The sequence below is a fragment of the Cnephaeus nilssonii genome, assembly GCF_951640355.1.
Source record: "Cnephaeus nilssonii genome assembly, chromosome: 13".
Lineage (NCBI taxonomy): Eukaryota > Metazoa > Chordata > Mammalia > Chiroptera > Vespertilionidae > Cnephaeus > Cnephaeus nilssonii.
In genome coordinates, this window is record NC_137084.1 from 61559162 (window position 1) to 61586269 (window position 27108).

Genomic DNA, 27108 nt, shown 5'->3' on the forward strand with positions numbered 1-27108 from the left:
CAGGGAGGGGTCGATGGGGGAAAAAGGAGACGTATGTAATATTTTAAACAATAAAAATAAATAAATAAATAAAATAAACCTGCCACTTCAAGGTTAAAAAAAAGAATAGCTTGTACTTTAGGTTTCAATGTTAGCATCATAAGTGCATAGGGCTAAGGCAGAGGCGGTTAGGGGCGACCAGGATGGCAGGCAGAGGCAGTTAGGGGCGATCAGGCAGGCAGGGGAGTAGTTAGGGGCATCAGGCAGGCAGGCCCGATCCCCTAAACCGGCAGTAGGACATAAATCGGCAGTCAGACATCCTGGACTGGAGAGGGTGCAGGCTGGGCTGAGGGACCCTCCCCCCCCCCCCAATGCACGAATTTCGTGCACCGGGCCTCTAGTTCTAAGATAAAACTGCACATTCAAGTCAAAGAAAACACCTACCAATCAGTAAGCCCTAACTAAAGTCTTCATTATTAAACAGCTCCTGTAATAGCTCTTTTAGGAATATAGAAAGTACCCTGGCCAGTGTTGCTCAGTTGGTTGGAGCGTCATCCTGTGCACCAAAAGGCTGCTGGTTTAATTCCCCGTCAGGGCACATGCCCAGATTGCAGGTTCAGTCCCCAGTTGGGATGCGTATGAGAGGCAACCAATCCCTCACACTGATGTTCTCTTTCTCTCTCCCCCCTGCTCCCCGCCCCCCCTCCGTTTCTCTCTCTCTCAAAGATAAAAATAAAATAAAATAAAATAAAATAAAATAAAATAAAAACATATTTTTTTTAAAGTTCAGATAAAGAATAAAAGCTATGTAACGGAGCTTACATACTCATTAAAATTAGACAACTTGAACAACAATAAACAGAACGAATATAACTGAATGTTACGGGTACAGTGATATAATGAAAAGGGTGCTAAAAACCTGAGTTCTTTTCCCCTTCTCAAGCACTGAGAGACCTTGATCAATCTCAGAGGCATCAATTTTCTCATCTAAAAAATGAGAAAGATGATCTCCAAGAATCTTTTAACATTTTCTGGTTAATGTGAAATGCTGTGAGTTTCTAAATACTGGTAGAAAAGTTTTCAGAAGCAAAATAACCAAAATGCTTTAAAATTATCTTCTCATTAATTGTACTAGTTTAAAATATTATTTTTAAATAACCACTTTACTTAGTCTATTAGTAAATTGATAAACTTAGATTTGAATTTTTGGTAAAATTTTATAAAACCAAGATTAAAAAATAACCCATATTATAGATATCTATTATGTAATTTAAACATTTTTAGAACAGAATGACTTTAATTTTAAATATATCTAAGGTTATTTTCAATGTTGTATACTCGATGTCCTCTATAAATGATCTAGTTAAGAAAACATAATATTCTAAAAAAAAGTAAATAAATTAACAATAAACATTTCTTTTAAAGATCTATGTTACTTAATGATTTTCTTCCTTCTTTAGTTTTTATCCCCCAAATAAATCAAGGGATAATAATAAACAATTTTATGTAAATAATGAGTAGTCTTGTTAATAATCTTTTTAAGAACAAAAAATCTTTATAATCTATTATCTACACTAATAAGAGAAACATGCAAATCACCGTCACTCCGCTACACTACCAGCCAATCAGAGTGAGTATGCAAATTAACCTGAAAACATGGCGGCAGCCCCACCCCACCACTGCTCCGGGCCTGTGGGGGTCGGCGAGGTCGGGCACCAGTGCCTGAGGCTGGCTGCAGCCTGGGAGACGCCTGCCCCGTGATCCTAAGCTGCAGCCAGCAGCAGAAGCCTCACATCCGTCTGCACCACATCCTGGGGGAAACAGAGAAACCGGGCCCCAGCGCCTGAGGCTGGGTGCGGTCCAGAGACAAAGAAGCCGCCTACCCCATGATCCCAGGCTGCAGCCAGCCGGAGAAGTCGCCCAAACTGCATCCCAGGGAAGATGGAGAAGCCGCCCGCCTGCGGTCCAGGCGCCAGCACCTGTGGCTGGCTACAGCCTGGTAAACGAGAAGCCGCCCACCCCACAGTCCCAGGCACCAGTACCTGTGGCTGGCTGTGGCCCGGAAGACGGAGAAGCCGCCCACCCCGCAGTCCTTGCAGCTGCAACCCTGGAGAAGCCACCTGCCCACCATCCCCTGTGGCTGCAGCCGGCCTGGGCGCCTATGGCTGACCAGAGGGAGGGAAGCCAAGATCCCGGGTGCCTGTGGTTGGCTGGAGGAGGGAATCCTGGGTCCTGGATTCGGTGCTGAGTCAGAGATAGTTAGGGACAATCAATCCAGCAGAGGAGCAGTTAGGGACAATCAGGCTGGCAGGCAGAAGCAGTTAGGGGCAATCAGGCAGGCAGGCGAGCGGTTAGGAGTCAGCAGTTCTGGATTGTGAGAGGGATGTCCGACTGCCGGTTATCCCCTTAAGGGTCCCAGATTGGAGAGGGTGCAGGCCGGGCTGAGGGACACCTTCCCCCCCACCCCTCCCGCACGAATTTCGTGCACTGGGCCACTAGTTGTAAATAATTTTTCAAAGTCCTCACAAAATAATGTATGGACTATTGTTCTCAGATAATTCTATTTAAAATGTATTATAGAATTTTAGCTTCAGCATTAAGGAGTACTAGGCCTGTATATATTACTGAGTTTCAATTTTCAATAACCTTTTTTAGGGGGTTCAAGTAGGTTTTCAAATACAACTGTTTCTTCACTAGAATGCAATCTCCAAAAAATACAATTTTCTCTTCTAAAAGAAGAGCCATATGATAATCAGTATGCCAAACATGTATACAATGATCAGAGCATAGGAGTTGGCTGCTGGGTCAAGATGCCCCTCAAATGCTGGCACTTGGTGCTGGTTGTTGACTGGAGTACCTCGCTTCTCCACATGGGCTGCTTTTGCTTCCTCCAAGTAAGGCAGCTGAGCTCCCAAAGGAAGCATCCTAATGGCAAGGGTTAAAGTTCTAGCTCCTCCCCATGAGTTTTTATTACCAGCCCTTCAAAGCCTAATTTTACTTTCTAAAGCAAAGAATTTTAGTTTCTCTAGTTGCACTCCAAACTATCTTTCCACTAAGATGAGTGTATTACAGTGGGAACAACTCTGAGTGCTTTCAGCCCAATTATATGAGTGGTTCAAGACCTAAGTGACTAAGTTCACATGACAAGGTACATTTCCAAATCAATAAAACCAGTCCAAGTGATGATTTTTAGAGAATTTAAAGGCTAATCCATGGGTGATTTCATGCTATGATCAAGAGGAGAAGTGAACCTACCAAAATTGTCACTCGTACCCATAATGCAAATAAGATTAGTTTAAATAACAGTTTGAATAGACATGTGACTATTTAATCAGCAGAATTTAGTTGGCAAGTAATACTTTCAATGTACCAACGGATTTCTGCATTCCAGATAGCCAATAATTTCTTTATTTTGTTAATGTCAATATTATGTGCTGCTTTGACATCTGATAAAATTGGGAGAATCTCAAAATATCTAATTGTAAGTACCTCTCCCCAATCTGCTCATGCAGAGAAGGCCCCCTGGTCAAACAATCCTCCTTATCATCAGAAGGACCAGATAAAATTCCTGTTTATCCTCAAGTAGCAGGTTTCAGTTCCCTACCAGCCAGTGAAATTATTCAAACAAGCCAATATAGCTTCCCACAGGAACCCTGGGGGTAACTCACCCTCATCATGCTACAAAGCCTTTCTCCCACAGCCCCCAATTGTTCACTCCTGAGTGAAACCTCAATATAGCCCTGCATGTTTTCTTCTCCTGTGAGTCTATGTAACTAAATAAACTGTGGATATTATTTGTTCAGTGTTGAATGTTGTGTTTGACCACCCCATAGAACAAAATTGGAAAGAGGGAGCACACCAATGGGGTGAACAGGAGGCTTGTGAGACTATTATATGAGTAAATACCTGAAAAACTCTTAAAACAGGGGTGTATTATTTACTAGAGGCCTGGTGCACGAAATTCGTGCACGGGGGGGGGGGGGTCAGGCTGGCCTGTGCCCTCTCACAGTGCAGGAGCCCCATGATCCATCGCCATAAAGAGGTAGGCCCCGCCCACTCATCCGGGGCTCCTCGATAGATTGCCCCAAAGAGGTAGGCTGGAGCTGGGGGTCCTGCCTCCACAATGCGTGGAGCCACGGGACCCCCAGGCCTTGCATGCAGTGTCAAGCCCCCCACCCACCTGCGCACGCATGCAGCCCCACCCATCTGAGCACGCCCGCTGCTCACGCAGCCTCCTGGTGATCGCTGGTTTCGGGGTGAGGGCATCACAGTGTGAAGGTGTGACGACCACATAAGCTTTTATTAATAGGATAGGTATTTGCTATTATTAGAATTACATAACACTGAATTCATAAAATGTAAACTAGTTCATAAATGTAACTAGTAAAAATGCTTAAACGTTATCTAACAAGTTAAAGAAAAGATTTATACAATAAATTAGATGTAAGAAAACTATTAGTTGGCTCACAGTAGTCTCTTAATTCAGTATTTTGCTCAACAAATGATGCCAAAAATTTAAAATAGAAAACCAATTTGGAAAATAAAGTCACTTAAGTGAGAAACACACATTTATAAAACAATTGATTATAGACACTCTAATGAGCAGATGATCATTTTCAATAATTAAAATTAAGATTTAAAAAATCATTAAAATGTAGAAAGTCATCAAGATTACATCTCTTGACCTTAAAAATAAAAATAAGTATTTAATATTTAACCACCATGCTTTTCTATATAGTAGCATATTTATTTGGATGATTTGAAATTTTATTCATGCCTTCACAGTTGTTAAAAACAAATAATAATCTATGAATCCTTATAAAAAGCCAAAAGGATATATATTTTTCATTTTTACCACCCTTCACAATTATTTAGAAAACATCTTTCTCTCCAACCACACATTAAGCTCTCTAAAAACTAGGGCATATTCTGCATACCTTTTTTAAAAAAGTATGATTTTATTGATTTTTTTTTTTTAAATAGAGGAAAGGAGAGGAATTGAGAGAAACATTGATGAGAGAGAAACATTGATCAGCTGCCTCCTGCACTCCCCTTACTGGGAATCCAGCCTGCAACCCAGGCATGTGACCTGACCAGGAATTAAACCAATCTCTTCTTGGTTCATGGGTTGATGCTCAACCACTGAGCCACACCAGCCATGCTGTATACCTTTTTATTGTTCAAAAATCCTAAAAGGTAGCCCTGGTCAAGAGGCTGTTACTTGGAGCATCATCCTATACACTAAAAGGTCTCAGGTTTGATTCCTGGTCAGGGCACATAGGTTGAGGGTTAGACCCCTGGTTGGGGCATATTCAAGAGGCAGCGTATCGATGTTTCTCTCTCTCTCTAAAACAAAAATGAGCCCAGCTGGTGTGGCTCAGTGGCTGAGTGTCAACCTATGAACCAGGAGGTCACAGTTTGATTCCTGGTCAGGGCACATGCCTGGGGTGTGGCTTGATCCCCAGTAGGAGGTGTGCAGGAGGCAGCTAATTAATGATTTTCTTTCATCATTGATGTTTCTATCTCTCCCTCTCCCTTCCTCTCTGAAATCAATAAAAATATATTTAAAAGAAAAGAAAAAGAATCAATAGGAATAAACATTTCTTTGGGTGAAGATTACAAAAGTCCCTAGAAAGCAAATATTAACTATAAAATAAAATAATTTCATAAAACCATCTTGTCCTATGTGCACGTTCTAATTGATAACATCTGTAGATTAACATGCAATGTTCAAGTTATATGTTTGATAAATTTATTGTTTATACAGTGTCTTTTTTAAAAATTTAAATATTTTATTGTTTAAAGTATTACATAAGTCTCCTTTTCCCCCCATTGACTTCTCCCCAGCCGCCCCCACTCCCCACACATGTCCTCACCCCCCCCACCCTCCGTCTGTGTCCATTGGCTATGCTCATATGTATGCATACAAGTCCTTTGGTTGATCTCTTAGCCCCTCACCTCCAACCTTCCCTTATAGGTTGGACAGTCTGTTCGATGCTTCTATGACTCTGGTTCTGTTTTTGTTCATCAGTTTATGTTGTTCATTATATTCCACATATGAGTGAGGTCATGTGATATTTATCTTTCTCTGACTGGCTTATTTCGCTTAGCATAATGCTCCCCAGTTCCATCCATGCTGTTGTAAATGGTAAGAATTCCTTCTTTTAAGAAAACAGAAACACCAATCAGAAAGGTGTTCATAGAAGCACAATTTACAATAGCTAAGATTTGGAAATAGCCTAAGTGCCCATCAGCAGATGAGGGGACTAGAAAACTGTGGTACATCTACACAATGGAATACTTTGTTGCTGTATATAGCAAGTCTTACCTATCAGAAAGAGTAAAGCAAAAAATATTGTAGCTATCTTTTAAATTCAATATTAAAGAGAAAAAAGTAATTTCCTGATTAAATATTATTAAGTACCTCTGTCCTATAAAGAAAAAACCCTGGAATGACTGATACAGCATGAAGGAATATGCTATAGAGACAGTTATACCATCTTCATTCATTTCCTGATGGTATATATCTATGTCTACACATCTGAGTTCTTATTAGCCACCTACCCAGACATTATTATTCCCTTGGCAATTTAGCCACAGCTTGTATGGGTAGCTATTAAATCTATGAGCTTTTGTTTTATCTCAATGTATCTTTAATTTACTATCCCATTTAATTTACCATCTCCTCTGTGCACTATCCTTCACTTAAATTATTTGTTCTACTCTTATTACGTCAAAATAGAACTAACTCTTGAATTTTTATCAAATACATGTTTACTGTTAAAATAAACAAAAGACAATGAAGAGAAGTAGATGGTAACAATAATTTCCAGAAATTCCACTACTAGAAATTAATACTTTAATTTTGGAGTACATTCTGTCTATATCTTTTTACTTTTTTAAGTGCAAATAAAAACTTCACACCTTTAGGAAAAAAAAAAACAAACCTATTATGGACCTTGGTTCTCTTCAATACGTAGATCTACATCCTAAAAGGCATACAGTACTCCATTGTATTTATGTCAAATCATTCGTTTAATCAAATTCCCTTGTTAACAATAACCTCAGAGTATTAAGCATTTACTGATACTTTAAAGGTGAGAGATGATTCAACTGGAAATTAACCCTATACTGAGATAAGGCTTAGTCAAGGAGGAAATAAATATAGAAAAGAACAAAAGAAGATTACAAAGGATAATGTGTTATATTTTAGTTCTTAATGCAGCACTGGCCCTGACCTTCACTGAAGACTTGGTGGCCCCACAGTGAGAAGCAATGGGCTGTGCCTCTGCCGTGGGTATGGCCGCAATAGGGAGCAAGGGGGCGGTCTGCCCCCAGTCTTGTAAGTGATCCTTAGACCCCAAATTGCAGGTACCAGCTAGGGGAAAAAATGGCACAAATTGTTTTTTGTTTTTAATCTTGTCATTGCTCCCAGTGTTCCAGAGATAATTCTGTTTAAATATAAGCAAGAATGACCCATCATTTTGTCAGTATTTTTATTTTTTATGAGAGCAGAACTACAACCAGCACTAGGCAACTTTTTCCCCTAAATTTATACCTGAGCTTCTCAAGTTTTCTATTAATCTAAAGATATTACCACTTATTAATTAAGGGAAAGAATTGTATAGCATTTTGAAATACTCAAAATAAAAAGTGCTGTTAAAAAACACAAACATAACCCTATATTATACTAGCTTAATCAGTCATGCAAAAACTGACAGGAAATATTCTTATACCTTACTTTGCCATACTGCTATTTTAGACCATGAAAATGCTTTTTAAATTTTCCTTTTTTATGAGTCTCAAAGTCAAAAGCTGACTGCCCATTGCCATGGAGACAGTTCTATTTAAGGTACTATATTAGTTCTCTCCTCACAGAAAAAAAATAGGAAAGTGGTCAATAGAAAAACACCACTCTGCAGGGTTTAAAATTAAGTACTACATATGCTTCTGGGGCAGCTGACACATAAGGAATTGGAAAGTGGGGTTGGGGGCATAATTTAATACAGTCCCTTACCTTTCATGAATAAGACCAACAGAGGTTAAATTTTAATATTAAGCTAGAAGCAATATGAGGAAAACTCTCATTACCTCAAAATTATATGCAACCAAATAGTAAAAAGAAATTACTTACATTCAGTATCCTAGATAGAACTGCAACTAACTGAAATAATCTCTCCTTTTCAAGAGCAATCTTATATCCCTTTGCTTTATCTAAGGTCTATATATGATATTCATTCCTTAGGTTTGTTTTGTTTTAATTTTCAGGCTTCCTGATGTGCCTTTCTGACACCCAATTTTTAATTGTAACTGAAGAGTAAGCTACCAGTTTACAGGTGAAAAAGAATATCCATAATTTACATGCATATTTAATCTTATCTAAGAGACTCAGAACAATAAAAAAGACCCCACAATGTATCAATACTAAAACTATCTTTAGAACAGACATTATCGTTTTTTCTGTTTAAGAAAAAAAAATCCTTGAGAGGTATAAATTGCCAGTTAGATAAATAGTCACTGGGATTAAATTAAAGCACAGCATAGGAAATCTATATATATAAAAGTCGTCTACGGCCATACCACCCTGAACGCGCCTGATCTCTGAAGCTATATATATAAAAGTCTAAGCAACCGTTATGACATGTCGCTATGATGAGTCCCTGATTGAGTGACCACCAGGGGGCAGACACTCAATGCACGAGCTGCCCCCTGGTGGTCAGTGCGCTCCCACAGTCCTTCCCCCTGCTGTCCCTCCCCCTGGCCAGCCAACAATTGGGACTGGGAAAGATGGCCCCGATGGCGCCGATCGCTGGCCAGGCCAAGGGACCCCATCTGTGCACGAATTCATGCACTGGGCCTCTAGTATAGTCAGTAATATTGTAGTAATATGTATGGTGTCAGATGGGTACTAGCATGAAAACACTTACTTTCATGTAAACAAGCAATTCCAAGAAAAACTGTCACTTGATTTCAGTCATAACCAAGCTTTCTAAACCCATCTCTCTTCTTTTTCCTTAAGCTAAAGTTTAGAATCTAGCAACAATAAAATAAGACATATTTTTCTTAAGGTTAGAGCATATTATACCGGAAGGTCCCAATTTATAATTATTTTTCTAAAACTGGCTAAAGGAATCTTGAATCTCCCTGATTCTAGAGCTGGTACTGCCATTATTATCTATAAAGAGTACTGTATTGATTTAATTTCCTGTTTTCACCATATTGCTCAAACAATTGACAATGCATACTGAAAATAAAATGGATATATATAATTTTGACTTGAAGAAGCATTTGGTTAACAATCGTTGAACAGTGGTTCTACTTTATCACTTGAGAGCTTATTAAAATACCAATTATTGGGCCCTGCCTCGAGAATTCTAATTCAGCAGTTTGGGATGGGTCCAAAATTCTGCATTTCTAACAAACACCCAAGTTGTGCTAATGCGGCTGGTTCCAGGACCACACTTCAAGAACCACTGTCCTAGGCATTAAACAAGCTTATTAGTCTATAGAATTGTTATTCCCTGTCAATAAATTACTTCAATTTTTTTCCCAAAAGGAACCACTTTCAATTAAACAATAGCTCTAGTCTCTGGGGGAACAAACAGCCAATTTGGAAAGGATATTAATTCAATAAAAACCAAGTTAATTCCTAAAAATTGCTATCCAGTGGTTGGAGAACTGCTGTGAGTTACAATGACATTCAGGAAAATAAACCCCTGACCAGCAGTAAATGCCTGTGTCCCCTGTGAATTCAACTGGCCTTGAAAAGCAAGTATCTAAGATAAAATTTTGAGGAGGAATTTAGTCTTTGGATGTAAATTTTTCTTAGAAATAACCGTAAAGCAATTATGCATTATGTGTTCCAGAAAAAGGCATGTACCAAATTTCTGTGAGCCCAATCTAACTTCCAACTGACTTACATCTTTATTTTAGAAATCCCTTATCTTAAATTGATCTACAACCATGGGAAACATTACATTACATTTTAGTTTTCAAGTGCTCTACAACTCATCAAATAGTTAATTATCCATAGACACTAAACTGCATTAAAATGACTATAAAGATAGAATAAAAGGAAATGGCTTTGTAGAACAAGAAACTCCTCTCTTCTTTTATGGTCATGAAATGCATACCTGCCACTGAAAAGTAATGGAGGAGTTCTAGAGGACAAATTACTTTGTTTTTATGACATCAGAGTACCATTCATGAATGGTAACAGTGTCTTAGTAAAAGCTAGAATTAACAAATGCACACTGCCACAACAGGTTCTAATTTTAGAGGCACTACCATTAAAGAGGTAACACTCTGTAGCACATTGGTGGCAGGATCCTAAGTTAATTTCTTACTTGGTATTTTTAAAAATCCAATTGTTTCTAAAAATATCTGAAGTTAAATGGAGTTTTCATAAAGATAATCATTAATGATCCATTCTTTCCATTTGCCATTGAGGCAAATATGTTCTCTGCAATAGCTTTAACCTTTTGCACTTGGATGTCGAGTGTGACTAGACACGGTTAGCATCGGTAGCAGCTCGAGAAAAAAGCAAGCGAGTGCAAAGGGTTAATAATAACCAATAGTAAAGGACACAAGTGAAAAAAACATGTCAATGAAAAGTAAGATATTTTCTACTAATGGCTGCTTATACATCATGGGAATTTGCTTTTTAAAATCAAGTGCATCAGATTAGTGGTTATTTCATAAAAGAAGACAAGGATGATAACCCCTATCAATGAATGTGTTATATACTCTTATAATCACTAGAGGCCTGGTGCACAAATTCGTGCACAGGTGGGGTCCCTCAGCCTGGCCAGGCCAGCCAGCCAGCCGGGGGTATATACTCTTATAATCACTAGAGGCCTGGTGCACAAATTCGTGCACAGGTGGGGTCCCTCAGCCTGGCCAGGCCAGCCAGCCAGCCGGGTGTGTGTGTGTGTGTGTGTGTGTGTGTGTGTGTGTGTGTGTGGAACCACAGCCAGCCAGGGGAGGGACTGCAGGAGGTTGGCCAACCACAGGAGGTTGGCTGTGGGAGCGCACTGACCACCAGGGGGCAGCTCCTGTGTTGAGCATCTGCCCCTTGGTGGTCAGCGTGCATCATAGCTACCAGCCGGTCCTCTGGTCATAATGGTTGCTTAGGCTTTTATATATATAGATAATCATAACAAGAGTTGGTCAAAAGAACTCCCTACCAGATCTAGTTTGAACCACACATTATGAAAATGCATACTAATAGTTGTCAATCTTCATTTCAACGAAAATTCCAATTGACTGAACAGGGTTTGAACCTTGCACAATACACAGCCTGTGTCACTGCTCTGGGTGTCATTAGACCTCAACCATGGAAACATCATATACTGATGCTTTTACAAAATGTGCAACCCAGATAAATGGTCCCATATTATACTTACTGATTAAGTGCTCAGTGTGAAATTTTTAAAGCTCATCTCCATAAAAAATATTTCGAATAACTAACAATTTCCCATTTTTAAATTACTGACAGCCATCACTTCTGCTCATTAGAGGTGTCGGCTTCTACTGAATTATACCCTCCCCTCATGCACATGACCCAACACCAACATTCACGTATCTCTGTCTTCAGGTATTTCCTACCCTTGACAGCTCCAAAGTATGTGTTTGGTTCACTTATTACATAGTGGCATTTCTTGAGTGCCACTATGTTAATGTTGGTTGAGGAAGTCAGTTATGGAATTAGGCCTTCAAGGGAATAAGACAATTATTTACTGTAGAAAAACTACTCTGCCTGTTTCATGCCCATCTGTAGTCACAGAATGTCTATAGAACTACTGCATATTATCTTCACCAGAGACCTCAAAGACAACATGAATAACAAGAGTTCTGGAATCCTAACATGGGGACTCTGACCAGCATAAAACACAGTCTGATTCTTGAGGGATTCATTTTATACTAGGACATATCAATCCAAACCCTTTATATAAATTAGGTTTTGGGAAACAGACAAAATGTAACTTTAATTAAAATCTAAGGCTCTGTAATACATAATGGCACTTTCACTGAAATCAAATACTTGTAAGGTATGACAACTTCAAAAGAGGTAAAAAAACATTCTGTTTATAGTGCTAAATGATCTGACATATGTACTTTCAAGTATATTCAGTATCTACAGATTTTTATTTTTATTTTATTTATTTTTTAAAGTATATTTTTACTTATTTTTTTACAGAGAGGAAGGGATAGAGAGTTAGAAACATCAATGAGAGAGAAACATCAATCAGCTGTCTCCTGCACACCCCCTACTGGGGATGTGCCCGCAACCAAGGTACATGCCCTTGACCGGAATCGAACCTGGGACCCTTCAGTCCGCAGGCCAACGCTCTATCCACTGAATCAAACCAGTTAGGGCAGATTTTTAAAGTTTTACTTTGGACCCATCCAAATTATATGGTATTTATCCAGGTACTATGTAGATGGGTCACTCAAATTAAAAGTTTTAACAAATGCCAGTGTTTATCATATAGCTGCCTTTTGATTAAATTTGCACACCAATAAAAGTATAGTTAGAATGATACAGGAAACCTTTTTAAAAAATAGGTACTATAGCTATCTATATTTTAATAATGAGCAAAACACAATTTAGGAAGGTCATATACCCTAGGCCTCTGATGCCAAATTCATTGCACTTTCTTTTATTCCAGGAGGTCAGCAAACTATGGACTGCTGGCCAAATCCAGCCCACTGCCTCTTTTTATACTGCCTGAGAGCTAAGAATGGATTTTATATTTTTAAGTGATTGAAAAAAATGTTCATGAAAATTGTATGAAATTAAATTTTCAGTGTCCATAAATAAAGTTTTATTGGAACAAAGCCACATCCTTTCTTTAATGAGCTGGTTATGGCTGGTTTCATGATACAAAGGCAAACTCAAGTAGGTGTCACAGATACAACTGTTTAGGCCATACTTCAGGCCTGAAGCCTGACATTATTTACTATCTAGCTCTTTACAGAGAAAGTTTGCCAAACCCTATTCTCTACTCTTTGTTAAGTGAGGGGCATAATCTTGAAGATCTCTTTGTGAGATCCACATGTATGCTGCAACTCACCACACTGCTTGGGCAAGAACCCTGATGTCCTCACTGTCTGTGTTCTTTTAGTGCCTAACATTAATGTTTGTTGAATGACTAAATAAATGAATAAAACATATTCACACTAGTGGCCCAGTGCATGAAATTTGTGCAAGGGGGTGGAGTGTGTGTGTGTGTGTGTGTGTGTGTGTGTCCGTCCCTCAGCCCGGCCTGCACCCTCTCCAATCTGGGACCCCGAGGGCCTAAACCGGCAGTTGGACATCCCTCTAGCAATCTGGGACCGTTGGCTCCTAACCGCTCACCTGCCTGCCTGCCTGATCACCCCTAACCACTCTGCCTTTCGGCCTGCTCACCCCCAACTGCACCCCCACCGCCAGCCTGCTCACCCCCAACTGCCCCCATGCCAGCCTGATTGCCTCCAACGGCCCCCCCCTCGCCGGCCTGCTCACCCCCAATGCCCTCCCCCCCGCCAACCTGCTCACCCCCAACTGCCCCCCACTGCCGGCCTGTTTGCCCCCAACTGCCCCCTCTGCCAGCCTGCTCACCCCCTACTGCCCCCCCCACCAGCCTGCTCGCCCCCAAATGCCCCCCCGCCAGCCTGCTCACCCCAACTGCCCCCCCCCACCAGCCTGATCTCCCCCAACTGCCCTCCCCTCCTGGCCTGATCGCCCTTAACCGCCTCTGCCTCGGCCCTGCCACCATGGCTTTGCCCAGAAGGACGTCCGGAAGGTCTACCAGTCTGATTAGCATATTACCCTTTTATTAGTATAGACTAGTGTTCCCGTTGCAGGAAAAATCCTGCAATAGGGTTTCCTGCTGCACTCTACCCCGCCCCGCCTCCGCTCTTCCCTTGTCCCCCGGCCCGCCTTCTCCGCCAGCCGGCCCCGCTCTCCTTCCTTCTCCCCCGCCCCGCCTCCGCTCCTCCCTTCTCCTCCCCCGGGCTTGCTTGCTTCTCCACAGCTTTGCTCCCTTCAGCATCTCTTGGCTTCTTTCTAAGCTGTCTTGATATGCAAATTAGCCGCCATCTTTGTTGGGGTAATTTGCATACTCGTCCTGATTGGTTGGTGGGTGTGGCTTGGCTGGTGGCATGGCTTGGGCGTAGCGAAGGTGCGGTCAATTTGCATATTTGTCTATTATTAGGTAGGATAGTGTATGTGTGGCTGGTTTATAAATGTGTACAGCCTTTACATTTCTTGATTGCTTAAGAATATGAAGGCCATTAAAGGGTAAGAGCGTTGAGACACAAAATAGGCATGTAATGGCAATCTATATATTTTTACCAAAAACCATCCTCCATACCCCCACCTGGCCCCTCCTGCCACGGCCCCCCACCCCGTCTGCCGGCAGCCACACTCCCGCTGCCACCACTCCCATGCGCTGACGGTGGCACCTGCCCTGCTCACACCCGCTGATGGCATGGAGCAATTGGGGCCAGCGCCAGTATTGGGTGTGAGCAGCGGCTGCTGCCCTGATCGCCCCTCCGGAGCCAGGGAGGTGGAGAAGCCCTGAGGGGTGATCGAGGCTGGCAGCCGTTGCTCACACCTGCTGACATTGCTGAGTGATCAGGGCCAGTGCCAAGCACCAGCAGTGGGTGCGAGCGGGGCCGGCACTGCATGGGAGCAAAGAATTTCAGTAACCACCAGAAGCTCATCCCGGTGGCAGTGACCGGCGTCTCGCCTTGGTTTAGAGCAGGGGTCCTCAAACTTTTTAAACAGGGGGCCAGTTCACTGTCCCTCAGACCTTGAAGGGCCGGACTGTAGTTTAAAAAAAACTATGAACAAATTCCTATGCACACTGCACATACCTTATTTTGAAGTAAAAAAACAAAACGGCAAAAACACCCGCATGTGGCCCGCGGGCCGTAGTTTGAGGACGCCTGGTTTAGAGCCTCCGCTCACCTGCTCCACCATCCCGCCGCGGCCGATGCCTGCCATGTTCCATGCGCGCCCCCTGGTGGTCAGCGCACGTCATAGCAACCGGTTGTTCTGCCATTCGGTCTATTTGCATATTAGGGTTTTATATATATAGATGTCTCAAAAGACTGTATAGATCATACTCCATTAGAAAATAAAACAAATAGGTATTCCATAACCAAACTAAATATTCACTAATTTTAAGTAATATATTATACAAAAAGTTTTGATAAAATAATTTTCACATTACTTGGGGTTCAGTGCTAAGGTACCTTTAGGTTAGGCAATTTTGTTTTGTTTTCATTCTTTTTTAGTGGAATAAATTTGCTGGGCTTGTTTTCCTTTATTAATTTATACCCCAAATTAAGTTACACATGTTAAATTCCTTATTTCATATAAAAAGAAAACTTCCTGCAGAGTTAATATTGATTATTTTTTTAAATTTATATTACCTTAAAGACGATGGGTAGCAAAAAATACAGCACCTTGTTTAAAATGCTGGGCCAGAGCCTTAGTACAAAGTGAACAAGGATCAGCCAGCTTGATGATGGTCCTTGATTATCCCAACACCCTGATTATCACCCAATTTTTATCCCTTTCTTCATTTCAACTCCTCCCTGAATACTGAATCAACTGCATTAACAGTTTTCCTATTAGTCACAACAATAACCAAACATATCCTCAGAGTGAATATATTAAAAATGTTTTTGACAAAATCATCACCCTTTTTATAGTGTTAAGTATAACAAATTAGGAAAGATAGCCTCCAGTGAATCAATTACTTAGATTTCAAGATGCATTTTCACCGGGAAACAATGTTGTATCTAGTGGTTAGGTTTGCAGGCTAATCAGTAAATGCCTATTAACTATACCTGTCATATTAATAATTCTCTGGAACTTAACTAGATATTTCACTGTGTTTCCATGGAAAACTCTCAGGAGTTCTAATTTACAAGTAGCAGAACCACTTCTCCCCACAACTAAACCCTTTGTAAGACTGGAAACTCTTCTCTAGTTGTAATAATTATCACAGGGGCTGTAAGTAGAGAAAGGCCTATGGAAGGATACCCGTCCCAGGATTTCCTTCCTTTGCCACTATTTTTGCCTTAACACAGAAAGCAAAAATGAATGGTGGAAATGAGCACTCATGCTACTTACCTTCATAAATAAATCATTTTTACTGCAAAAACTTTACTAGAAAGTGAGAATGTTTCTTAGAGGTCCCATTCAAAAGACAATATTAAACTCAAAATGTTTCCAGACAGTTCTTATACCACAGATACTATAGCAACACTGATCAATGCTATGAACTAATAAGTGACTGACAAAAAGAGGAAGCCAAAATTTGCTGGGAAATTAGGAAAAGTATATTCTGGTATTAGGAAAGAATGGCCACATAATTAACAACAGACTTACATAGATAAAAGAGCTAGCTAGAGGGATTAAATTGTGCAATGAGAACTTCAATTTGTTTCTCAATTGACTTATTATAGATAGAAAAATTTGCATTTCTAATGTAAAAATAAAGTAGAAAATATCTGAATCTGAAATCACTCCTATTATTCTCTCAAACAATCAGGTCCTATTAAGTTTAATTTTACATTTTATATCTTTTGTATAGAAGAAAAACATGTATAATGTAAGGCAATACAGTGTTTATACCTGTAAAATGAGCCGGGCTTTGAAACTCAGGTTTCAAAGTCTGCCACTTATTGGTACTCTGACCTTAAGCAAGTAACTGAAGTTCTCTGAGCCCTAGTTTCTTCATCCACAAAATGTAGTAATTCTTCATAGGTTCATACTAAGTAAATGTGATACACAAGTAGGGCTTACTTAGCACAGTCTATGGCACATAAGCAGTAGGAAAGCTATTGTTGTTATTGATATTATAAAATGCATTTCAAAGCTAAGAGTTACAGTACCAGAGGATTATAATAATATGCCACAAAATCTAGCTTTAGTTAGCCATGAGGTACATCTTACACATCTCCATTATTTGGAAAGACATTTTATTTCTTCCACTGACTAGTTCCATCTTTGCAATAGAGGAAGATGTAAAAATAAAATATGTATCTAGAAACAAGAACATATACTTCCATTACAAGTAGCTATTAATTAGTAGAGAAAATAAGTCTTACACAAATACATATTTTATACTTGTTAAGAAATCTCTGGTTCAAGATATAGTATCGCCCAAACCAGCCATTTTTAAATATATATATATATTTTTATTGATTTCAGAGAGGAAGAGAGAGGGAGAGATAGAAACATCCATGATGAGAATCACTGATCGGATGCCTCCTGCACGCCCCCAACTGGTGATTGAGCCCACAACCCGAGCATGTACCCTTCAGTCTGCAGTCCAATGCTCTATCCACTGAGCCAAACCGGCCAGGGCAAACCAGCCATTTTTATAATTGGTTATACTTATTCAAAAATATACTTAATACATTTGTTATGAAACATAAAGCTAAATGCCTGCCATTCCTTTCAGAAGCTTTGAGCAGTGAAACACAAGGTATTTCAAACTATCATTGAATAACCCATAATATTCATGTGTCCCTCAGGAGACAGTCAATATCTTGGCCCACAGACGAATGAATGACTCACCTCTGGGTGGATCTAAAAAGTAAAGGCTAGCTAAGGGGTAGTCCAGGCCTATGAACAATCCTCTGGTTCAGTTACCAAGGAAGTGCCTGCTGGCCAAGAATATCACAGCTGGCTTGGGATACTTCCAAAGTAAAGGACTTGGGGGTGGGGAAGAGGGGAGGTGGAAGAGGAAATGGTTTAGACAGAAATGGCCTACAGAAAATCTTGGAAGTTTGAAGGTATGCCTTGAACTACTCTGAAACAGCCATTCCTTACAGAATACTAGAAGATTCGAGGAGGCAGAGCATATGTCCATATCAAAGCAATGGCCATTTTACATCTCTGAGAAGAATCAACAGCCAATGCCAGTATCCTGACCCTCTTAATGGACTAACATTCTTTCTCCCTATCAGAACTCTGTCCAAAATGTGGTATAATCCTATATAATAAAAGGCTAATGTGCAAATTGACCGAATGGCAGAACGACCGGTCGCTATGATGCGCACTGACCACCAGGGAGTAAACGCTCAACGCAGGAGCTGCCCCCTGGTGGTCCGTGCACTCCCACAGGGGGGGTGCTGCTCAGCCAGAAGCCCTGAGCCAGGCTCACGGCTGGTGAGCGCAATGGCGGTGGCAGGAGCCTCTCCCGCCTCCGCAGCAGCACCAACTGCCGCTTAGGCCCGAGGGCGCAGGCCAGGCTGAGGGGACACCCTTCCCCTCCCCGCTGCAAGTGCACGAATTGCTCATGCACCAGGCCTCTAGTATTTAATAAAACAGTATAGCAAGCTAAGTTTACTGGTGGGGTTTCAGATTCTACATGGCAACTAACATTCAAGAAGCTCTACTTGTCATGTTTTGGTGTGGTATGAATGAAGAATATTCACAACTAGTAGCCCATTTGCAGGAAGAATCCTGCAAGCCGCCGCTGCGGCCGCTGCCGCTGCGGTTGCGTTGCGGCTGCCGTGCCTACACCCGCGGGCCGCTGCCGCCCGCCCCGCTCCGCCCCGCCCGGGCTTTCCCTCTGGCAGCCACCTTGCTTTCCGCTTTTCCTTCCTCTTCCTTCTAAGTGGTCTTCAGTCTTCACTCCTCCCTCCCTCTGCATATGCAAATTAACCACCATCTTGGTTGGGTAATTTACATACTCGCCCTGATTGGTTGGTGGGCGTGGATTTGGCTGGTGGGCGTGGCTCGGGCATAGCGAAGGTGCGGTCAATTTGCAATTGCTATTTTATTAGGTAGGATTGTCTTTTTTGTTTTTCAACTACATATCTGTGGGAGGCCATATTTTCTTCACTTGAAAGCATATCACAAGAGATTGAATGAAGAAGCAAGTATGAAATTCAGCTGTCTTATATTAAACAGGGATTTGCAAAAAATATAAATGCCACTCTTTACTGTTTTTGTTTTGGAAAATTTATTTGTATAAAAATATGTGACTTAAGTTAACAATAATGGATTATTTAAATGAATCAAACATTTACATTTTTCTCAGTTTTAATTTCTCATTAAATAAATATTGACAGTTATAACCCACACATAACCAAAAGCTCTTTGGGGTCTTCAATACGTAAGAGTGTGAAGGAGTTTCAAAGCCAAAGTATTTGAGAACTGCTCAGCCATTTGTCTTGTACTTTGAATGGATCTTTTACCCATGTATGATTTTGATAAACATTTTCTCAAAAATGAGTCAAGTGATCCTGAAAATTCAAGAAAAACAACTGACAGTATTTATTTCCTGTGATAAAAAAGAAGGGTCAGATGGCAAAGATTATGCCCATTGTGCTTACCTGGCTGGTTCTTAGCTGAAAAAGAAAGGCTCTGAGTAGTAATGGTTTTATATATTGGTCATCTGGAAGATACTGATGACTAAATTATTCAGATCTTCAAAATGTTGACACAGTTTGTTATACAGCATCAAAAAAGCATATCCATTAACATCACCCAAGAGAAAGCCTTTAAGAATTGAGAAGCTTCCAGGCTAATGATGAGGCAGATAATTTTCCAAAATTCTAGTATTTCCCTGAAAGTTTGAATTTCTTCATGGCAATGAATATTGTCAGTTTTTTCTTTGAATTTTTAGGGTCACGTTATTCTTTTTTAAGCTATCTTTTTCCTTTTTATTGAATTTATTGGGGTGACACTAGTTAATGAAATTATACAGGTTTCAGGTGCACAATTCTACAACACATCATCTGTACACTGTATTGTGTGATCACAACCCCAAGTCATCCCCCCCATACCCTTCTGCACCTTTCATCCCCCACCCGAACTCCCCTGGCAATCACCACACTGTTTGTTGTCTATGTCCATGAGTTGGGTTTTTTTTGAAAATTTTAATCAAATATCCAAAGTTCATTCTTTTAAATAAAAATGGGGTTACAGTTTGAAAACTTTAAAATTAACATACCATAAAATTAACTTTTTCGTATGTGCAGTTCTGTGTGTCTTAACATATTTGTCTCCCTACCTCCAGTCAGGACACAGCAGTTCCATAACCCTAGAAAATCCCCTTACACTGCCCCTTTCTAGTCAAACCTTCACCACCAATCTCTCCCTTTAGATTGGCCTTTCCCAGAATGTCACATACATAGAATCACAAAGGATGTAACATCTGGAGACTGGCTTCTTTCAGTGTATAACATCTTTTAGATTCATACATGCTTGCTTTTTATGGATAAATTTCCACTGTATGGATGTAGTTTGTTTTACATTCACCCACTGAAGGATATTTGTGTTTCCAGTTTTGGACAATTTTGAATAAAACTGCTATAAACATTTTTTAAAATGTGGTTACATTAAAAAGTGGTTAGTTTAGCTTGTAACTAAAACAACTGCACAAGTTTTTTTTCCATAGAAATGAGGAGTATGCTATGCAATAGAAGTGCTTTATATACTTCTCATTTTGTCACACAGGATATTTTAAAAAGATGGACACTCAAGGATCAAGGTATTAAATTTTAAATTTTTACTGCTTCTTCAAGGTCACTCTTACATGAAACTGGCATTTTTTTCACTGAATATATGGCAGTGAGGAATACAATGATAACTGTTTGGTGCCACTACCTTAACTTACACTATGGGGCCAGCACAGTTTTACTTCTAATGCTTTTGCACACAATGAAAAAGGCAATAAAGTCTTAATATGATCATAAAAATAGTTTGACCCCTTGATACCCAAAGGGTATTGGACATCCCCAGGATCTGAAGATCATGTTTGACAAGAGCTACTATATCTTATTAAGGAATATACCAAACAACTGTTACAGAGATAATAAAAATAGCCAGCTATATCCTCTCCTTTCCCTCCCAGTTGATCTGCAATAATGTGTCAGGGTAGCTAAAATTCATACTTCCAACCAATATTACCTGGAGAGTTTTAGGTACCTATAGACATTCCCCAGATGTGAATCTGGGAGTGGAGAGATTCCCCAAAAACCTCAACACTACAAGAGACGATGGAAATATGGTTTAGTTATTATACAGGCAGTAATGAGAATTAAATGGGCATCTTACTAGTTATATGGCAAAGTCCATGCCCCTTGAATTTTCTCAGTTTGTGACAATCAATTAAGACTATGTGAAAACACTCTAAAAATTGTAATGGCCTAGACAAACATAACCCAATCCCTTCAAAAGGGAAAAAAAGGGGAAGGGATGAAGAGATAGGGGGAAAAAGACAGAGGCTTTTACTTCCATAACTTTTTCCCAAAATTAAAATAATTAAAAATTATTTGCTTTATCCTAGATTTGCCCCAACTTCTATTAAACACAACCATCCTTAACTATTAGTCTTTTCAAACTGAGTACCAATTTCCCTCAACTGTTAAAAGGCAATTTTATTTAATTATTTGAAAAACCAACAGGTACTCAATGAATTATTATTTAAGGGGGAGTTGGATACAAATATATATATATATATATATATATATATATATATATATATATATATGCAAATTTTAAAATGTTGATCATTCTAACTAAAGGCATATCTTTACCTCTCATTTACAGGCAATAAGGAAACAGGACAGAAAAGTGAAGACTAACCAAATTACTCAGTATGTATTGAAATATATTGCCAACACACACAAATAATTAAGGTATCTGGATAAAAGAAAAATAGGTTTGACTTTTTCTTTCTTATATTTATAGTTGTACTTTATGGTTAGAAAGTATTTTGACACTCATTACTTCTCTCAAGCTATGCAGCTAACTATAAAATAAGTAGAAATTATCTACATTTTACAGAGAAAACTAGGCTTCAAGGAAGTTAACTAACTTGCCCAAAATACAAGAACTTATCAAAGACCTAACTGTGAGCACATTAGCAGTTATGTTTTAGGAATTTATTTGGTGATGGGGGAGGAAGTGGGAAGAGCAGTAGAATCCCTTTTACAAATGAAATCTTACATTGAGCCTGAACTATGAAGTACATAAATTTACAAAACCATTATTTGTATGTGTTTTTGTGATGAAGTAACAAGTACTGATAATAATAAGTTTGTGTTCTCACAAATAAAAATTTAACATAAGTAGATATGTACAGAATTGAATTTTTATTAAAGGCCAGTGCCTTCACAATCAATGACAATCTTTCTTATCAATGTTATATTAACAAAAATGTTCAAATACATATACAAAGGTAACAGAACAATGTTTAATCCAAGCCCTGTACCAGAATAATCTTGTAACAAAAGATAACTTTTTAAACAATGTTAAAATTTGATAAAACATATTTTGGGGTAGCAATATTTTAAAATTATAGTTTTAAAATAATTTAAAATATACTTAAAAATTTAATCCAACTCAAGCATTTTTGAACACAAGCATTTTAGGGCTCCATAAAAAGCAGCTTGCAAACCATTGCATATTGGATTGCTATCATAAATTCACTGCTTGCTGAAACTGGTTTGGCTCAGTGGATAGAGCGTCGGTCTGTGGACTGAAAGGTCCCAGGTTCGATTCCGTTCAAGGGCATGTACATTGGTTGCGGGCACATCCCCGGTGGGGGTGTGCAGGAGGCAGCTGGTTGATGTTTCTCTCTCATCGATGTTTCTATCTCTCTATCTCTCTCCCTTCCTCTCTGTAAAAAATCAATAAAATATATTTAAAAAAATAATAATAAATTCACTGCTTAATCTCTGCTTAGTTCATCCCATATAATAAAAGTGTAATATGCAAATCGACCAAAGGGTGGAATGAAGGGTACTTATGAGGTGCACTGACCATGAGGGGGGGGGGGGGGGGGGCAGACGCTCAACGAAGGAGCTGCCCCCTGGTGGTCAGTGGGCTCCCACAGGAGGAGCACCGCTCAGCCAGAAGCCAGGCTCACTTCTGGCGAGCGCAGGTGGGTGGTAAGAGTGAGGGGTCCCGGACTATGAGGGGGCAGAGGCCGGGCTCAGGGGACCCACCTCTGGTAACAAGATTCTCGTGCAAGAATCTCGTGCACCGGGCCTCTAGTTCAAGATAAAATGAGTAAAAAACTGCTTTTGACAATCAATATTATGTATATAAGAAACCTGATTAACCAAGGTAGAATATAACCACTAATCCTTAGTCATAGCAATTCTATTGTATTGGTTGAACCATATAAAATTGCTATTAACTGACAAATTTGACTAGAAAAATGAGGTCCATATAGCTCAATCCAATATTTCCCATTTTATTTTCAGTCTCTTCACTTATAAATCCATAAAAAAAGGTGTCAAAATAAGCAAAGTGGAAAAATGCAACAACCAACAAGCATATACCACTGGAACTACTGAACATACTAGAATTTTTAAATGTTTAATCCTTTAACTTATGGTGCTGAGTTTTATTCATTCCAATAGCACTAACTGCTTAATAGCCTACTGCAATAGGCCACCTTTTATTTATTGGAAAATGAGTGGACTGACAGTTACCTACCTTTCTTAATGTAGTTTAGCACTCCACTTTAAAATATATCTAGTTGTTCCTGGAATTTCTTCAAGTAAAATGTATAACACTTCAAAAATTCATTAACTTTTCCTTAATAAATACAGGCATTTCCTCTTTTATTAGAAACCTTGTTGAATTATTTCATTGACAACAGGGCACGTTAGACTTAGTAGGAGTTACAGATTTGAGGACAGTTTTTTTTGTTTCCCTCTGTGGTTTACTTCTCCATTCTTTTTACTGACCGAAGGTTACCAAATTATATTCAATATTTTAAGTAGTCTCCTTATTTTGGAGGACACTGAATTAAAATTATAAAGGCACTTCTAAGAATAAATGTGATTTTCATAAAATATACAATTCAATTTTCAGATACAGAGTTAAACCAAATTATTTCATGTGCATGTGAATCCAGTTCCTTTTGAAGATATCCCCAAATCAACACACTGCAACAAATTAAGCCACTTAGAGAAAGTCATCATGCCACATATAAAGGTGACTCTTCCCCCATCATTAATGAGGATTATAACTGCAAAGAGTAATTTACACTGGGTGTGCATGAGTTTCATTCTTCCCAACAAAAAATTCAAAATGCTATGACTCACTTGGTTATTACTGAACACATTATTAAATAGAAAACAGGATAAATTTGGAGAATAACATTTTGAGAGTTGCAGATAAATTTTAGAGTTACATACTTTGTATCAAAAAGAAAACCATCTCTTTATTAGAAATAAACTCTTACATGCTTTTAGAATGATAAAGAATTTAAAATGCTAAATACTTGATATTTTTAAAGAGCACTTAAGAATACTACTCTTAAAAAGCTACTTATGTTGCCAAGTCATGTCATAACTGGCTCAAACAATCCCATTTCCATCTAAAGCTATTTCATGCTACTGCATGAATCAATATTAAATACCCCTTGGATTTGTTAAAAACTGGAATATTGGCAGAGGTATGCATAGTAATTATAAACTATGAAAATGGTGACTATCCATTTTCCATATACCTTTTTCTTTTAATAATGGCTAGAAATGAGGATGTTCTTTCTAGGTAAACAGAAATGGTTTCCTAAAAGCTAAGAGAAAGACATAAAGAATGCTAGCAAAGTATGATGAATCCATAGCCAGGGTTCTCACAAAAGGAAAAATAAATATTTTGTAGCCTAATATCACCTCCAAACATTTTATTAGCCTACCAAATTGAGAGAGCCACTTAAAAAAAAAATCAAAATCAATATAGCTCTCTTTTCCTTCAGTTAAAAAAAATAAATTATTTTAACCAGGCTGGCGTGTAACCAAATGTGTATCAAACAACACTTTTTTTCATGTTAAAGACATAACTTACCACTTTTAAAGTTAGGAAATAATAATCATTATTTTTTAAAAAGTTTAGTTCAGAGGACATCTGGCCCTGAAGTGAAAGAGTTAACATTCAACTAAGCCGAGCTGCACTTCTGGTCCATTACATTTCTCACAAGCTGCCCTACAATGAGCTGAACAAGTATCAACTGTAATTTGATCCCAGAGTTTATGGAAAAAAATAACTGCACATACTCAACATGAACATTGAATAAAAATCTGTTTCAAGAAAAACATACCCAATAAACACAATTTAAGACATATTTAACTGTTCGATTAACTTCAAATCTGCAATCTCTTTGCTTTCTTCATGCTCTCCAATAAAATGGGGGGGGGGGGGGGGGGAGACAGCAGCCCTACTGCAGGGAAAAGAGGCTTGAAAAACAACTTTGATTGGCACTTGGCCTGACCCACAGAGGAAGAAAAAACAGTTTTTGGACAAAGAGCGCAAATATTTGAGCTTGCTTACTTATATGCTTGCTTTCTTTCCTTTTTAATATATAAAGAGCAATCCCAACTGAACTGTAGTTCGAGAAAATGGACTAAAAACGGTGCCCTATTCATCTCAGCCCTTCAGTCCCGACGCATTTGCACAACTCAGCAATTTTAATTCATTTGTACTGGGCCAACAGACGCACCTCAGCTAATGTTTCCACTTACTGAAATGTAAAAACAGGGTTTGGAAAAGAATAAATTGATTATCCTATTACCCAGGGGCCAGGGTTAAAAGTCTGATTAAAAGCTTTTCTCGGTCTAAAGCGACATGCCCCCCCCCCTCCTCTTCCCCCTCCTCCCCCTTAAACGGAGCGATTAAGCCGAGAGGGCTAAACAATACTGGAGTAAACTTTCTATCAGTCGCTCTGAGAAGCAATAAGCTGATGGTGCATCTGATTTTTTTTTTTTTTTTCTGGACCAACGCGAGCGGGGGAGGGGTTGCCAAAAAGGGATAACTCACGTTCACCCCCGTCTCCTCCCCCGCCCCATCCCTGCCTGAGGAACTGTAAGGTCGAATAGCATTTCCCATGGGCATAAAGTTCAAGCTGCTTTTGACCAATTCTTTTCATGATTGTGTTCCTAGACACAAGACGGCCATCCAAAGAATGTAAAAAGGGGGTGTTGGGGGAGAGCACGCCAGGGAGGCAGAAGGGAAGCGAGTAAACAAAAACAGCCGCGAGAGAGAGAGCTACAGCGAAGAGGGAGCCAGGTTCCCCACCACCAGCCCTGGCAGTGCCCATTCCACCCCGGCCTCCACCGGCAGCACCAGCCGGAGAATCGAACAGGTCCCTCGCTCCCTGCGCCCGAGGAGCCGGCTGGTGAGGTAAGATGAGCCGAAACACAGTCCACAGCACCCCCCTTACCAAAAACAAATAAAAAATAAAAATCCCCAACCCCTCGGGACTCCAGTCTGTCCCCCGCCGAGATAAAAAGCAGCAGCCTTCACCCTCCACCCTCCACCCACGCCCCCTTTTTTCGGTCTCGGCGTGGGGAAGGTGCCCGGGATCCCTGGGAGCCTCGCTCCAGGAGTGCGCCCGGCCGAGCAGCCCGAGCCCGGGCCGGCGGAAAGCGCCCCTCCGCGCCGGACCCCGGGCCGAGCCCGTACCTTCCGCAGCACTTTCCGGCAGTTGGTGCAGATCAGGTAGTTGGTGGCGGCCGACGGGCTGCTGCCGCCCCGGTTCATCGTGGCTGTGGGCACCGAGGGCGGGCGGGCGGCGGGCCGGGACGGGGCTGTCACTGCGGCCGCCTGCGCCGCTGCGGAGCCGGACGGTCCCCGCGCCGCCGGCCGCGCTCCTCAGGCGGGATATCGGGATAGGAGGGCGAAGACGCGAGAGCAGGCGGCGCTGTCCGAGGCGACCACCGCGGCGGCTGCCGAAGCGACGGCGGAGACGGCGGCGGCTGCTCCTCACCGGCCCGTTGTTCCACCCGCCCCCATCCTCCAGACCCCCGCCCCCGCCTGGCTAGGACGAGCAGCCGCCACCGCTGCCTCCGCCGCCGCCGCCGCTGCAGCGCCTCAGTGCGGCCCCGCCCCTGCCTCCCCACCACCTTCACCACCTCCACGCTCCGGCCCCGCCCCCTCCCACCAATCGGACAGCTCCGGCCACGCCCCCGGGCGCTAGCCCGCCGCCTATGAGCAGCTACAGCTCGGTTGGGAGCGGCGCCGGCCAATCACAGAGGCCGAGGATGCCTTGAATCTCTGGGCAAGTTAAGTTCATCCCGGCGGCTCAAGTACCGAAGGGAGAAGGCGGGTTAGTTAGGCGGTGAGGTGGGAGGGAATACAGTTTGTGCTGCTCCGCC

The 27108-nt window shown here is 40.7% G+C and overlaps 1 protein-coding gene across 1 annotated transcript in view; it reads right to left on the bottom strand.

The window, feature by feature from the left end:
* SESN3 (sestrin 3) overlaps positions 1-26735 on the bottom strand; it is a 63153-nt gene extending 36418 nt beyond the window's left edge. The window contains exon 1 of the mRNA XM_079789485.1: positions 26417-26735. Coding sequence (XP_079645611.1) covers positions 26417-26494 — 78 coding nt within the window. The 5' untranslated portion in view covers positions 26495-26735. The remainder of the gene's footprint in view (positions 1-26416) is intronic.
* Between the last annotated feature and the right edge of the window lie 373 nt (positions 26736-27108).